Below are 16,235 nucleotides of genomic sequence, written 5' to 3'. Positions count from 1 at the left end.
ATATTGCCCAGACTGGTCTTGAACTCCTGAGCTCAAGCGATCCTCCCACCTTGGCTTCCCAAAGTGCTGGGATTACAGATGTGTTCACCTAACTTTTTTTTTTTTTTTTAGAACAAATACTACATGTCATATAATTTGATTTAATATTTGAGTTTTTCTTAAACAAAGGTGAACTTTTGTTTTTAACAAAAAAAACTCATCAAGAATAGTGTATGAGCTTTGATCAAATCCTAGTTACCAAAAAAAGACATTGGAACAGCAGGGTAAATTTTATATTGGCTAGGTATTACACTATATTAGGGAATTGATAACTTTTTTTTTTTTTTTGACACAGGGTTTCACTCTGTTGCCCAGGCTGGAGTGCAGTGGCACAATCAGAGCTCACTACAACTGCTTCCCAGGCTCAGGGAATCCTCCCACCTCAGCACCCAACCGCCGCCCACCCCCCCCAAAAATAGCTGGGACTACAGGCACATGCCACCACGCCTGTCTGATTTTTTTGTATTTTTAGTAGAAACGGGGTTTTGCCATGTAACCCCTGCTGGTCTTGAATTCCTAAGCTTAAGGGATCCCCCTGCCTTGGTCTCCCAATGTGTTGGGATTACAGGCGTGAGCCGCCTCGTCCAGCCAATAACATTTTTAAATGTTGTTATATGGTTTGTAAGAAAACATTCTTATTTTTAGGAGATACGTATAAAAGTATTTAAGAGTGATAAATGATGTCTATACTTTCAAATAGTACAATAAAACAAAAATATACAGGAAGAGAGAGAATGCAGACATGGCAAACTGCTAACAGTTGTTGAATCTAGGTATTGGGCATGTGGAATTTTGCTGTATTTTCAACATTTTTGGCTGCTTGAAATTTTTTATTATAAAGTATTTTAAAGGATTAAAATACTTTTTTTTTTTATTGTGAGACAGGGTCTTGCTCTGGAGTGGAGTGCAGTGGCATGATAGCTCACTACAGCCTCAAACTCCTGGGTTCAAGCAGTCCTCTTACCTCAGACTTCTGAGTTGCTAGGAATACAGGCACATGCCACCACACTGAGGTAGTTTTTTATTTTTTGTAGAGATGGGATTTCGTTATGTTGTCTAGGCTGGTAAAATACTTTTTTTTTTTTTTTTTTTTGAGACGGAGTCTTGCTCTGTCACCCAGGCTGGAGTGCTGTGGCCGGATCTCAGCTCACTGGAAGCTCCGCCTCCCAGGTTTACGCCATTCTCCTGCCTCAGCCTCCCAAGTAGCTGGGACTACTACAGGCGCCTGCCACCTCGCCTGGCTAGTTTTTTGTATTTTTTTAGTAGAGACGGGGTTTCACTGTGTGAGCCAGGATGGTCTCGATCTCCTGACCTTGTGATCCGCCCGTCTCGGCCTCCCAAAGTGCTGGGATTACAGGCTTGAGCCACCGCGCCCGGCCTTTTTTTTTTTTTTTAATTTGGCAACAGAGTCTTACTCTGTCACCCAGGCTGGAGTGCAGTGGCATGATCTCAGGTCACTGCAACCTCCATCTCCCAGGCTCAACAAATTCTCCTGCCTCAGCCTGCTGAGTAGCTGGGATTGATTACAAGCCTGTGCCACCACGCCTAGCTAATTTTTCTATTTTTAGTAGAGACGGGGTTTCACCACGTTGCCCAGGCTGGTCTCAAACTCCTGACCTCAGGTAATCTGCCCGCTCCACCTCACAAAGTGCTGGGATTATAGGTGTGAGCCACCCCACCCAGCCAGTAAAATACAGCTGGTAATATACTTTTTAAAGGAAAGATAGTATCTTAGCAGATTTAATCAATCCTGGAAACATGGTAGATGGTAGTTATTGGATTGAGAGAATTATAATCTTATTAAAGAGTATTTACAGTTTATCTTGAGAAAAGTTTGCCCTTGTCTTCTAGTACAAACAGATTTATGTATTAGTCTAGAAAATGCCTGCTTATGGTGTACGCAGTGGCTCACGCCTGTAATCCTAGCACTTTGGGAGGCCAAGGCAGGTGGATCACCTGAGGTCAGGAGTTTGAGACTAGCCTGGCCAACATGGCAAAACCCGGTCTCTAATAACAATACAAAAATTAGCCGGGCGTGCTGTTGTGCGTCTGTAATCCCACATACTTGGAAGGCTGAGGCAGGAGAATCACTTGAACCTGGGAAGCAGATGCTACAGTGGGCTCTGATTACACCACTGCACTCCAGCCTCGGCGACAGGGTGAGACTCCGTCTCAGGAAAAAAAAAAGATAATGCCTGATTAGCACTTTGAGAGGCCAAGATGGGCAGACTGCAGGAGCCCAGGAGTTTGAGAACATCCTGGGCAACACGGTAAAACCCTGTTTATACAAAACATAGAAAAATTAGGCGGGCATGGTAGCATTCTCCTGTAGTCCCAGCTACTTGGGAGGTTGAGGTGGAAGAATCAGCTGAACCCAAGGAGGTCGAGGTTGCAGTGAGCTGTGATCATGCCACCGCACTCCAGCTTGGGTGACAGAGTAAGATACTGTCTCAGGAAAAAAAAAAAAAAAAACAAAACCCAGAGGCCAGGTGCGGTGGCTCATGCCTGTAATCCCAGCACTTTGGGAGGCCGAGGTGGGCGGATCACCTGAGGTCAAGAGTTCGAGACCAGCCAGACCAACATGGAGAAACCCTGTCTCTGCTAAAAATACAAAATTAGCTGGCGTGGTGGCATATGGCTGTAATCCCAGCTACTGGGGTGGCTGAGGCAGGAGAATCACTTGAACCCGGGAGGCGGAGGTTGCAGTGAGCCAGGATCACACCACTGCACTCCAGCCTAGACAACTTCGTCTCAAAAAAAATAAAAGAAAAACCCCAGAAAAATACCTGATTAAAAAAAAGATAGTAGAAAATTACGTAATACTTTTGAAAATATTCATGTTAATGTACTATTTGTTAAATTTACTTATTTATTTATTAAGTCTGTAGTTTTTTCTTTTGCATTGTGTAACTTCAATATGATGTGTAAAACATTTATTTCTTTTATGTAGATGACAACCCGTGTTGATGGTCATTCCTGGGCTCTTTCTGCGATAGATGAATTGAAAGTAGATAAAATAATTACACCCTTAAACAAGGATCATATTCCAATAACTGATTCACCAGTTGTTGTACAGCAGCACATGTTACCTCCGAAGAAATTTGTTCTCCTCTCAGCACAGGTATATACGTATTCTGTTAAGGTAGTGACAAAAATAAGCAATATATAATATTTTTGTCAAGTACTCTGAAGTAGTGGCTTAATGGAATCATATCATTTTCTTTTTTTTTTTTCTTTTTTTTTTTTTTTTTTTGAGACGGGATCTCGCTCATCACCCAGGCTGGAGTGCAGTGGTGTGATCTCAGCTCACTGCAACCTCTCTGCCTCCCCGGATCAAGTGATTCTCCTGCCACAGCCTCCTGAGTAGCTGGGATTACAGGCGCACGCCACCACACCTGGCTAATTTTTGTATTTTTAGTAGAGACGGGGTTTCACCATGTTGGCCAGGCTGGTCTCAAACTCCTGATCTCAGGTGGTCCACCTGTCTTGGCATCCCAAAGTTCTGGTATTACAGTCGTGAGCCACTGCACCCAGCCTTCCTGGTTTGTTATTTGACTTTGTTTATTGAGATTTTTCCCAGCACACAAGCTTGTAAGTAATCAAAATTATCAGTTATTTGATATTTTATTTATTTTATTTTATTTTAGACAGGGTCTTACTCTCACCCTGGCTGGAGTGTGGTGCACAGTCTTGGCTTACTGCAACCTGTGCCTCCCAGGCTCAAGGAATCCTCCCACATCAGCCTCCTGGGTAGCTGGGATTACAGGCTTTTGCCACCACACCCGGTTAATTTTCGTATTTTCTGTAGAGACAGGATCTCACTAAAGCCCAGGCTGGTCTCAAACTCCTGAGCTCAAGCTATCCACCCACCTCATCCTCCCACAGTGCTGAGATTATAGGCGAGAGCTAATCTACCCAGCCATCATTTGAAATATGTCATAGTTGAAAAGCTTCCTCTCACTAAGGTTTATAAAAGAATCCACTCGTAGTTCCTTTTGTTTATTGATTGGTGCAAAAACAATTGAGGTTTTTGCCATTGATTGTAATGGCATTACAACCGAATACTCAATTGCTTTTGTACCAGCCTAATACTATGATGCTTTTGTACCAACCTAATTGGTACAAAAAACCTCAATTGCTTTTGTAGCAACCTAATACTATGATGGTTTTATTTTATTCTTTAAGTCGTTTGATCTATTTGGAATTTACTCTGGTATAAGGTATGACTATTTTTAGCTTTTTTTTTTTTTGTCTAAATTGATACAAATAGTAGCAACCTGATTAATTAATAATCTAATTGTAATTCTCTGGTTTCAGGGGCAGCTTTGCAGGGGCAATTGCATTAAGTTTTCTTCATAGATACATAGATCTACTGGAGGTTGAGTTGAGATGTAGATGATCCTTTTGACCAGTTGTACTTTTTATATCACGTCAGCCAGTCCTCCTGCCTCAGCCCCCTGATGCGCTGGAAATACAAGTGTGGGCCACCATACCCAGCCTACTTTGTATTGTTGAAGGGTTTTTTTTTGTTTGTTTCATTTATTTTATCAAATAAGGTAGCAGGGTCCGTTGCCATCAGCCAATCTTGGTAAATCTCTTTTTCATATTCTTTCTTCAAATTTCTTAGGGGAGCCTTATGTTTCATAAACTTAGACCTGTAGATCAACTGAGGCATCTACTTGTGAGTAATGTGGGTGGAGATGGAGAAGAGATTGAAAGATTCTTTAAATTACATCAGGTAATTATATATACTTTTTAAAAATGTGATGCTATTTTAATCAAACAGTGGGAGTCATAGTTTATGTATATTGGGACTGGAATACTGTAATAAATAGATTTTTTTTTTGAGATTGAGTTTTGCTCTTGTTGTCCAGGCTGGAGTGCCATGGCGCGATCTTGGCTCACCGCAACCTCCGCCTCCCAGGTTCAAGCGATTCTCCTGCCTCAGCCTCCCTAGTAACTGGGATTACAGGCATGTGCCAGCACGCCCGGCTAATTTTGTATTTTTAGTAGAGACGGGGTTTCTCCCTGTTGGTCAGGCTGGTCTTGAACTCCCGACCTCATGTGATCCACCAGCCTTGGCCTCCCAAAGTGCTGGGATTACAGGCATGAGCCACTACGCCCGGCCATAAATAGATGATCTTAACAATATTCCTTTCTTTGCCTCAGTCACTGTATGTGAACTGACATTTGAAAGCAGGATTAATGTAAGTCTTGTAGTGAGCTTTCAGATTTTTATTCTCTGTTGTTGATAATTTTTCTTTTTTTTGGAGACATAGTCTCACTCTGTCTCCCAGGCTGGTGCAGTGGAGCGATCTCAGCTCACTGCAAGCTCCGCCTCCCAGGTTCACACCATTCTCCTGCCTCAGCCTCCCAAGTAGCTGGGACTACAGGCGCCTGCCATGATGCCTGGCTAATTTTTTGTATTTTTAGTAGAGATGAGTTTTCACTGTGTTAGCCAGGATGATCTCGATTTCCTGACCTCAGGATCCGACTGCCTCGGCCTCCCAAAGTGCTGGGATTACAGGCATGAGCCACCATGCCCAGCCTATTGTTGATAAATTCTTATTGAAGTCTACTAGTAAGTTTCTTGTTCAGGTTATATGATAAATGCCTTTTCATTAAAAGCACAAGACATTTAGGGACAAGTTCTTTTTTGTTTGTTTGTTTTGGCTTAATGACCTGAGGAAGAAACTTGAGGCAACAGTGTAGAGATCTTAGTATTTCAGAGCCATAACTGGAATTGATATGGTTAAAATTGGGATAGTTCAAAGTTAAGTATACAGACCCTGGATTCAAAGCACCTGTGTTAAAAATCCCAGCTCCACCACTGAGGTAAATTACTTGACTTCTCTGGGCTTCAGTTTCCTTATACATTATAATAGTATGTGTTATGAGGATTAATATATGCTAAACTCTTAAAATAGTACCTGACACATGGTAGGTATTCAAAGTTACCACTTATTGTTATTTTCTAGAAAGTAGAAAGACCACAGGAAGAAAATTGGAGACATAAGGTGGAAACTAACTCAGAATCTAGGTAAAAAGGAAAAGAGAGCATTCTGTAATCCTAGTGCTTTTGATGAACTTAAAATAAAACCAGTAGTGTTTACTTGTCTTTTTAACACTAACTGATTTCATTTAGTCAGCAAGTATTTATTGAACGCCTGCTCTGTGGTAGATACAGACTTTAATATTGCATCTAGCAGTACACAAATCATTTTAAAAGTTTATATTTAATATAAGGCCAATATTTCTCTTTTTACAGGAAGACCAGGCTTGTGCTACTTGCCTTATTCTTGCTTGCTCCACTGCTGCCTGTGACAGAGAAGTATCTGCCTGGGCTACTCGGGCTTTCTTTAGGTATATGAAAGGTTTTTTGTTTATTTGTTTTTTTTTTTTTTACTGGGCCACTTTTTAAAATGATCTTATTATCAATGTGATAAATTAAAGCCTTGCCAAACAGTTGAGTGACTATGTAGGCAAATTACCAAAATTCATTTGCAAAAGCTGAAATCTGGAGAGATTATAATGGTAATAGAAGCAACTAAATTAGCATAGTTTATGCATTATTACTTTAACTCTGGATTCTGTTCTGTAACTTCTTGTCTACTTTCTATACTTTGTTCTACCTCAGTTACTGTCTCATCTATCTTTTTTACTTCCCCAAACACTATGCCAATTCTGCTTAATATGTATCATTAGTATTGAAGGCTTCTGAATTATTTTAAGGAAACTTGGTACCAAAGAGATATTTCTATTTAGAAAATATTTAAGAATTTGAAATGTGATTTTGTTAGAAATGTTTTTTGAAATACTATCTAACCATAACCTAGTGCGAAAATTATGATGCCATTTACTCACAAAGTAAATTCTATGCATTGCATATCTTTTTCTTAGAAGTTATCGGAGTCCCTTATAATTCTTCCTGGTAGCAATTTCAAGTCCATATTTACTGAATAAATATTATAAGTCTTATGCATATATTTTACTGTCAGCACAATACGTTAAAGTCTGTAATGTTTAAAGCATTTATTTTGAAGCTAAGCAGGAAAAGGAACAATTCCAGTTTTTAAGATGGATAGTTTGTTTTACTGAATAAATTCAACCTCTTGTCATAAAAATAGGTATGGTGGTGAAGCACAGATGAGATTTCCAACCACTCTTCCGCCTCCAAGTAATGTTGGTCCCATCTTGGGGTCTCCTGTCTATTCTAGTGAGTATGAAACATTGAAATGAAATTGTTTCTAATCGTTTGAATCTTAGAACCTTTATAGCAATTTTTGTCAATAAAGCTTTTTGTTATGTTTTATTTACTGCTACTGTATAATTGATGAATATATCTGTAGATTCTGATTCTTAAAAGTGATCTATTAATATTGAATCCTTAACATAAGGAAGCAAAATAAGATGTAACCAATCATATTTACGTAACTCATTTGGTGTATATTCAGAGGGAAACAGATGAATGATTTAATAGTAATTAACTCCCACATCAGTGTTTTCCAAGGTGGGAGTTGTTAGAAACTTACTAGGAGATGAGTCCCTAATTCTTGCATATATCATGGACAATGTAAGTCCTTTTTATGCTTATAAGTAGCTTCTGTGGCCAGGCGCAATGGCTCACACCTGTAATCCCAGCACTTTGGGAGGCCGAAGTGGGCGGATCACCTGAGATTGGGAGTTTGAGACCAGCCTGACCAATATGGTGAAACCCTCTCTCTACTAAAAGTACAAAAATTAGCCGGCCTGTGGTGGCGTGAGCCTGTAATCCCAGCTACTCAGGAGGCTCAGACGGGAGGATCACTTGAACCCAGGAGGCAAGAGGTTGCAGCAAGCCGAGATAATGGCACTGCACTCCAGCCTGGGCCACAGAAAGAGACCCTGCCTCAAAAAAAGAAAAAAGAAATACCTTCTGTATCTAATTTTGATCACATTCAAAAGATTGAGATGTTCTTTTCTAAATCTTTATATTCTTCTTTCCCTTTTTAGGTTCTCCTGTTCCTAGTGGTAGTCCCTATCCAAATCCATCCTTTTTGGGAACACCATCTCAGGGTACCTCTTTTCTTTGTTTTGGATTGCTTCTACTGCTCATTTTGAAGTGCTGACATTATGAGTTATCCTTAATGCTTAGTGTGAAAAAGATGAACTTGCCTTATTCCCTTGAAAATAAATATACGCTCTCCAACCAAGTTTTAGCATTTGGATGTGAATGCCTTTATTTAGGAAGAACTCCTCTTATAATATGCCTGGAAAGCCCATTATTTGGGTTCCAGGATTAAATTGGACCCTAAAATCTGTGTAATTAGTTCTGTTTCACTGTCAGCATTACAAGCAGTTATTGCAAGTTTGTTTCCTTTTCATTCTGCATTGTGAACACTGGCAAGTCTACCTGGGAGTATCCATGCACGTATAAATCTCTCTTCTTATTAAGGAAAACCAAATTAAATGTCTATGTATTTCATTATTTTTGTAAATACCTTTGTGTCTAGATACACAAACTTGGATTATTGAGAATTCTGAATTTTATGGGTTCTGTTTTAAGATATTTGTTTTTCTTATGTGTGTACAAGGTATACAGCCTCCTGCCATGTCAACTCCAGTGTGTGCTCTGGGAAACCCAGCAACTCAGGCCACAAATATGAGTTGTGTGACTGGACCAGAGATTGTGTATTCTGGAAAACACAATGGTATTTGCATTTACTTTTCTCGGATCATGGGGTAAGTTTGTCATGAAATAATGAACTATTGCTCACCTTGCCCTATCTTGAGTAGTTAATTTTTTTTTTTTTTTTTGAGACGGAGTCTTGCTCTGTCGCCCAGGCTGGAGTGCTGTGGCGCAATCTCGGCTCACTGCAAGCTCTGGTTCCCGGGTTCACACCATTCTTCTGCCTCAGCCTCCCAAGAAGCTGAGACTACAGGTGCCTGCCACCACGCCCAGCTAATTTTTTGTATTTTTTAGTAGAGACGGGGTTTCACCATGTTAGCCAGGATGGTCTCGATCCCCTGACCTCATGATCCACCCACCTCGGCCTCCCAAAGTGCTGGGATTACAGGTGTGAGCCACTGTGCCCAGCCTAGTTAAATATTTTTAACTCTGAATTTGGGATGTTATTTATTCCTATTAAATTTTATTTTTAGCTCACTTTTCGTCAATAAAACTTTTCTATTATTCAGTTTTTATTATCTAACTATACTCATTGCTGTGTTTTATTTCTCTCACTCTCTCATGATCCGTGTTTGTGTGTGTGTAGCGTCAAAATACAGTTGTTCCTCAACACGGGTTAGGGGATGCCAACCACCCTTCCTCAGCCTTCATGTAGTCAGAAATTCATGTACAACTTTCAACTTTCTTAATTACTAATAGCCTACTGTCTAGCAGCCTCACTGATAAGTAATCAATTAACACGTATTTTGTATGTTTTTTGTGTTTTCTTTTTTTAACTTTTGCATGATGTAGGAGTGTGGGGGAGTCTAGTAAAAACCAGAAAACCTCCTAGACAAATTCTAAAACAGATGTGACACTGATATTTTGTGTTATATGTATTATACACTATACTCTTACCATAAAGTAAGCTAGAGAAAAAAATTAAGAAAATCATAAGGAAGAGAAAATATATTTACTATTCATTAAGTGGCAATGGATCGTCATAAAAGTCTTCATCCTTGCCTTCACGCTGAGTAGGCTGAGGAGTAGAAAGAGGAAGGGTTGGTTTTGATGTATTGGGGTAGCATAGGTGGGAAAAAATCTGTATATGTGGACCCACACAATTCAAGCCCATATTGTTCAAAGGTCAACTGTATGTCTATATACATATTAATGTACAATGTTACAAACTTCCCCATAACTCAGTGACATGTGTCTACAGTTCAACAGGGCAGTTCTGTCTTGCTGGGCTAACTCAAGGATAGGCAATCAGTTGTGAAGTTAAAGAGAGCTCTGCTTATCTTGGCTAGACTCTCACATGTTCAAGGTTATGTTTTCCAGCTGGTCTAGAATGGCCTAAGCTGAAACAGCTTAGTGGTTCTCCACATGGTTTCTCATCCTCCAGCAGGCCAGCCAAGGATTATTTAGTTGGTGGTGGCAGGGTTCCTTGAGAAAGAGTAGACACTTGCAAAACCTTTATCCTAGGCTCAGAACTGGCTTACCACTCACTTTTCCACATTACTCGAGCAGAGAAGTCACAGGGCCAACCCAGATTTAAAAGGTGGGAAATAGACCACTTTTAGGGGAGAGACATCAAAATCATACTGCAAAGGGGATAGATATAGGGAGGGATAAAGAAATGTGGTTGTTCTTGCAATCAGTCTGTCATATTATCTTAGCTATCGTGCCTAATATATATTTCTCTCAGATTTGAGATGTATGATTTCATTCATCTCATTTGCTTAAAAGTATGAAACAGAACAGAGCCCCTTTATACATTTCCTGTTTATAATTTATTATACAGAGCCTTTTGATTTTTCTTAAGTAATATTTCATTATCTGAAAAACTTAGGTACATCAGGTATGAAAATTTTCTAGTATTCCATTCTTCTAGATAGCTTAGTAAAATGTTGAATGAAACCACTGCAAGTTTTAAAAACTGAATAAAGCCATTAAGTTCCTAGAGAGAGAAATTTATTGTAATTCTTTTTATTTATTTACAGCATAATCATTAAAACATTTTTTGTTCCAGAAACATTTGGGATGCAAGCTTAGTTGTGGAGAGAATATTCAAGAGTGGCAACAGAGAGATCACTGCAGTAAGTCTGTATAATATTACTCTGTTATTTTTGTGTAGCCAGTTGATGGTATAAATGGTTAGATTGTTTCGCATTTGTTGATATTACACAAATAAGATGGCAAAGGTTATTCTTTTTTTTTTTTTTTTTTTGAGTCAGGGTCATGCTCTGTCACCCAGGCTGGAGTGCAGTGGCCCAATCTCAGCTTACTGCAACCTCTGCCCTCTGGGGTCAAGTGATCCTCCCACCTCAGCCTCCTGAGTAGCTGGGATTACAGGCGTGCGCCACCATGCCTGGGTAATTTTTGTATTTTTTGTAGAGATAGGATTTCACCATGTTGCCCAGGCCAGTCTCGAACTCCTAGACTCAAGCGAACCACCTGCCTTGCTTCCCAAAATGCTAAGATTATAGGCAGGGGGCCCCAGCGCCTGGCAGATTATTCTTTTATGTACATGTTTGCGTTCTTGGACAGAAAACTGCTTACCTTCAGGTTTAAATCTCATCTCTAACATTGATTGTCTGAATATCAGTAAATTACTTAACATTTCAGAGCCTGATACCTCATGGTAAAAGAAGGGGTAGTATATCTCCCTCATAAGGTGTCATGAGGGATAATTCCAGAAACTTAATATTGTTCAAAATTTACTATGTAATACTTTGACATATATATGAACAAAAACTCCATGGACCCAGCACTAATTTCCATGAATTGGCATACTTTACAGACTGCTTTTTGCTCTTGTTGCCCAAGCTGGAGTGCAGTGGCGGAGTTTCTCTCTTGTTGCCCAAGCTGGTGTGCAACGGCACAATCTCGGCCCACTGTAATCTCCGCCTTCTGAGTTCAAGCGATTCTCCTGCCTCAGCCTCCCGAGTAGCTGGGATTACAGGTGCGCGCCACCATGTCCAGCTGATTTTTTGTATTTTTAGTAGAAACAGGGTTTTACCATGTTAGCCAGGCTGGTTTCGAACACCTGACCTCAAATGATCTGCCCGCATTGGCCTCCCAAAGTGCAGAGATTACAGGCGTGAGCCACTGTGCCCAGCCCAAATATATTTTTTAATTGTGAGGCTCTTAAAGTTCATGAGTTGGGCACAGAGGCCCGTGCCTGTAACCCCAGTGCTTTGGAAGGCTTGAGCCCAGGAGTTCAGGACCGGCCAGGGCAACATGGCCAGATCCCTTTTCTACAAAACAAAATAAGATTAAAATTAGTCAGATGTAGTGGCATGTGCCAGTAGTTGCAGCTAATTAGGAAGCTGAGACAGGAGGATCACTTGAACTTAGGAGGTCAAGGCTGCAGTAAGATATGATCCGCACCACTACACTCCAAGGCAACAACAAGACCCTCTCTCTCAAAAAAAAGAAAAAAAGTTCAAGTTTCTAAGAATAAGAATGTATTTGCCTAACACAGTATGTGATTCCATTTATATGAAGTTTAAAAACTTGCAAAATTAATCTATGTTGATAGGACTAAGAAAAGTAGTTACCTCAGAGGTGGGATGACTCATGGCTACAAAGGAACATGGGAAACTTTCTTTGGTGTTGGAGATTTTCTGTATTGTGGTCTAGGTAATGACTATACAGAAATATATAAAAGTAATCAAGATATTTTCTTAATATTTGTATTTTACTGTAAATTATGCATCAGTGTTACTGGCAGGAGAGGAAGTATGTAAGCATTATTTGGATCAACAGGTGTGAATTGATGCAAGAAATAACTTTATTTATAATTTATAGAGATAGTCATTTCAAAATTAAAATTGTTTATATTATAACTCTACAGAGGGTGTGTTTTTAAACTTTTGAAAATTCTTTCATTTTTACAGATTGAAAGTAGTGTTCCCTGCCAACTGCTAGAGTCAGTGCTACAAGAACTAAAGGGTTTGCAGGAATTTCTAGACAGAAATTCCCAGTTTGCAGGAGGACCATTAGGAAATCCAAAGTAAGAATATATAAGGTTTATTAATTCATCTTTTTCTTTTCGTTGTATTTTTTGTTGAGATAATTTGCATACTATAAAGTTGGTCCTTTTAAAGTGTCCAGTTTAGTATTTTTAGTGTATCTATAAGGTTATGCAACCATCACCACTGTCTAATTCCAGAACATTTTCATCACACCAAGAAGAAACTGTGCCCATGACCAGCCATTATTATTCATGGACCTTCCCCCAGTCCCTGGCAACCACTAATCTTTCTGTCTCCACAGATCTGCCTTTTCTGAATATTTATATAAATTGGAATATTTATATAAATATTTATATAAATGGAATATTTATAGTATACAATGTAATATATAAATATATGAATATACTATGTAAATGGAATATTTCTATAAATTTTATATTTACATAAATGGAATATTTATACAAATGTTATATTTATATAAATGGAATATTTATACAAATGTTATTTTTAAAATGGAATGTTTCTATATTTTTTTAATGGAAGATTTCTATATTTATAAAAATGGAATATTTGTAGAAATATTTATATAAATGGAATATTTATAGAAACATTTCTATAAATGGAAGTATGCAACAGATAACCTTTGGTGTCTATTTCTTTCCCTAAGCATGTTTTCCGGGTTTGACTGTTGTAGCATGTATTACTACTTTGTCTCATTTCTCAGTGTATCAGTTGATAGATATTTGTGTTATTTCACCTTTTTGGCTAATAAGAGTGCTGATATGAGCATTTCTGTACAAGTTTTTGTGTGGACATGTGTTTACATGGACTCTTGCTCTGTCGCCTAGGCTGGAGTACAAAGGCTTCATCTTGGCTCACTGCAACCTCCACCTCCCAGCTTGAAGCAATTCTCCTGCCTCAGCCTCCAAGTAGCTTAGATTACAGATGTGCACCACTATGCCCGGCTAGTTCTTCTTTGTATTTTTAGCAGAGACAAGGTTTCACCATGTTGACCAGGCTGGTCTCGAACTCCTGACCTTGTGATCCACTGGCCTCAGCCTCCCAAAGTGTTGGGATTACAGGTGTGAGCCACAGCGTGTAACCAAGAATGGACATTTGGAGGTTTTTTGAGACAGCGTTATCACTCTTGTCGCCCAGGCTGGAGTGCTGTGGTGCAACCTCGGCTCACTGCAGCCTCCCCTTCCTGGGTTCAAGCGATTCTCCTGCCTCAGCCTCCTGAGTAACTGGGATTATAGGCGCCTGCCACCATGCCCAGCTAATTTTTGTATTTTTAGTAGAGATGGAGTTTCACTGTGTTGGCCAGGCTGGTCTGTTTTTTTTTTTTTTTTTTTTTTTGAGACGGAGCCTCGCTCTGTGGCCTGGGCTGGAGTGCAGTGGCCGGATCTCAGCTCACTGCAAGCTCCGCCTCCCGGGTTTACGCCATTCTCCTGCCTCAGCCTCCAGAGTAGCTGGGACTACAGGCGCCCACCACCTCGTCTGGCTAGTTTTTTGCATTTTTTAGTAGAGACGGGGTTTCACCGTGTCAGCCAGGATGGTCTAGATTTCCTGACCTCGTGATCCGCCCGTCTCGGCCTCCCAAAGTGCTGGGATTACAGGCTTGAGCCACCGCGCCCAGCCTAGGCTGGTCTTAAACTCCTGACCTCAGGTAATCCACCATGCCCAGCAAGAATGGATTTTTTCTTGTCTTGTCTTTTCTTTTTTTTTTTTTTTTTTTTTGAGATGGAGTCTCGCTATGTCACCCAGCCTGGAGTGCAGTGGTGTGGTCTCGACTTACTGTAAGCTCCGCCTCCCGGGTTCACGCCATTCTCTTGCCTTAGCCTCCTGAGTAGCTGGGGCTACAGGCGCCTGCCACCACATCTGGCACATTTTTTGTATTTTTAGTAGAGACGGGGTTTCACCATGTTAGCCAGGATGGGCTCCATCTCCTGACCTCGTGATCTGCCCACCTCGGCCTCCCGAAGTGCTGGGATTACAGGCGTGAGCCACCATGCGCGGCCAAGAATGGATATTTTTAAGCCTCTAAAATAATACGGACTTTTTGTTGAAAAAATAATCACATTGCATTCGGGAGTCACATCACTCCTTACAATTGTTAACGGGTTATTAGAGTATAATCTTTTTAAAGCATATATAGACTGGGCAGAGTGGCTCACATCTATAATCCCAACACTTTGGAAAGCCAAGGCAGGAGGATTGCTTGAAGCCGGGAGTGTGAGACCAGCCTGGGCAATATAGGTGACCTTGTCACTACAAAAACATATAAATAGGCCGGGCGCAGTGGCTCATGTCTGTAATCCCAGCACTTTGGGAGGCTGAGGCGGGCGGATCATCTGAGGTCAGAAGTTCGAGACCAGCCTGACCAACATGAAGAAACCCCATCTCTGCTAAAATACAAAACTAGCCGGGCGTGGTGACACATGCTTGTAATTCCTGCTAGGAGGGAGGCTGAGGCAGGAGAATTTCGCTTAAACCTGGGAGGCGGAGGTTGCGATGAGCCAAGATAGTGCCATTGCACTCCAACCTGTGCAACAAGAGCGAAACTCTGTCTCAAAAAGAAAAAACAAAAACAAATAATAAAGCATACATAAATATACACTTCTTTAAAAGCAAAAATAGAGTCTAAGTACACTTTTATGTAACATTGTTCATACTGTGTGTGTGTGTGTGTGTGTGTGTGTGTGTGTGTGTGTGTGTGTATATATGGTTGGTTTTTTTTTTTTTTTTTTGGTTCCCCCCCCCCCCCGCCGAGACAGAGTCTTGCTCTGTCGCCCAGGCTGGAGTGCAGTGGTGCGATCTCAGCTCACTGCAGCCTCCGCCTCCCAGGTTTAAGCAATTCTCCTGCCTCAGCCTTCGAGTAGCTGGGATTACATGCGTGTACCACCATGCCTGGCTAATTTTTATATTTTTAGTAGAGATGGGGTTTCACCATGTTGGCCAGGATGGTCTCCATCTCTTGACCTCATGATCCGCCTGCCTCAGGCTCCCAAAGTGCCTCCCAAAGTGCTGGGATTATAGGGGTGAGCCACCACACCCGGCCTGTCTTTATCTTTTAAGTAGGAGAACTTACCTCCTTCCCATTTTATTGGGATTAGTTAAATGTGGTTTATTGTTTTGGTTTGGTTTTTTTGGAGACAGTCTTGCTCTGTCGCCCAGGCTGCAGTGTAGTGGTGCAATCTCAGCTCATTGCAACATCCACCTCCCTGACTCAAGCGATTCTCCTGCCTCAGCCTTCCAAGTAGCTCAGATTACAGCCCCACACCACTATGCCTGGCTAATTTTTGTATTTGTAGTAGAGACAGGGTTTTGCCATGTTGGCCAGGCTGATCTTGAACTCTTGACCTCAGATAATCCACCTGCTTCAGCTTCCCAGAGTGCTGGTATTACAGGTGTGAGCCACTGCGTCTGACCTAGTTAAATGTTTGATTTTTTTCTCTCCATCCTGAATTTGTGCTTTTTGTTTATTTTCTTCCCTTTGCCATTTCCTTATTGTATTGGATTGATCGGGCCTCTCTCTACTTAAACACCAATTAAGAAGTTCTATATATGAT

At 40.7% G+C, this 16,235-nt stretch overlaps 1 protein-coding gene and 1 non-coding gene across 4 annotated transcripts in view; one reads left to right on the top strand and one right to left on the bottom strand.

Moving 5' to 3' along the window:
* NUP155 (nucleoporin 155) overlaps positions 1 to 16,235 on the top strand; it is a 78,879-nt gene that overhangs the window by 31,718 nt on the left and 30,926 nt on the right. For all 3 annotated transcript variants that reach the window (XM_015139889.3, XM_028849393.2, XM_078004665.1), the window contains 8 exons: positions 2,990 to 3,160; positions 4,667 to 4,777; positions 6,308 to 6,402; positions 7,167 to 7,255; positions 8,032 to 8,094; positions 8,613 to 8,760; positions 10,719 to 10,785; positions 12,589 to 12,704. In XM_015139889.3, the coding sequence (XP_014995375.2) occupies positions 2,990 to 3,160; positions 4,667 to 4,777; positions 6,308 to 6,402; positions 7,167 to 7,255; positions 8,032 to 8,094; positions 8,613 to 8,760; positions 10,719 to 10,785; positions 12,589 to 12,704 (860 nt within the window). The remainder of the gene's footprint in view (positions 1 to 2,989; positions 3,161 to 4,666; positions 4,778 to 6,307; positions 6,403 to 7,166; positions 7,256 to 8,031; positions 8,095 to 8,612; positions 8,761 to 10,718; positions 10,786 to 12,588; positions 12,705 to 16,235) is intronic.
* LOC114679135 (U7 small nuclear RNA) lies at positions 9,506 to 9,566 on the bottom strand. Its single transcript, XR_003730814.1, has one exon. It is a non-coding gene; the product is annotated as a U7 small nuclear RNA (small nuclear RNA).

Source organism: Macaca mulatta, chromosome 6 (genome assembly GCF_049350105.2).
Source record: "Macaca mulatta isolate MMU2019108-1 chromosome 6, T2T-MMU8v2.0, whole genome shotgun sequence".
NCBI lineage: Eukaryota > Metazoa > Chordata > Mammalia > Primates > Cercopithecidae > Macaca > Macaca mulatta.
The sequence above is the reverse complement of the archived record's forward strand: the minus strand, read 5'-3'. Positions and strand labels throughout refer to the sequence as shown.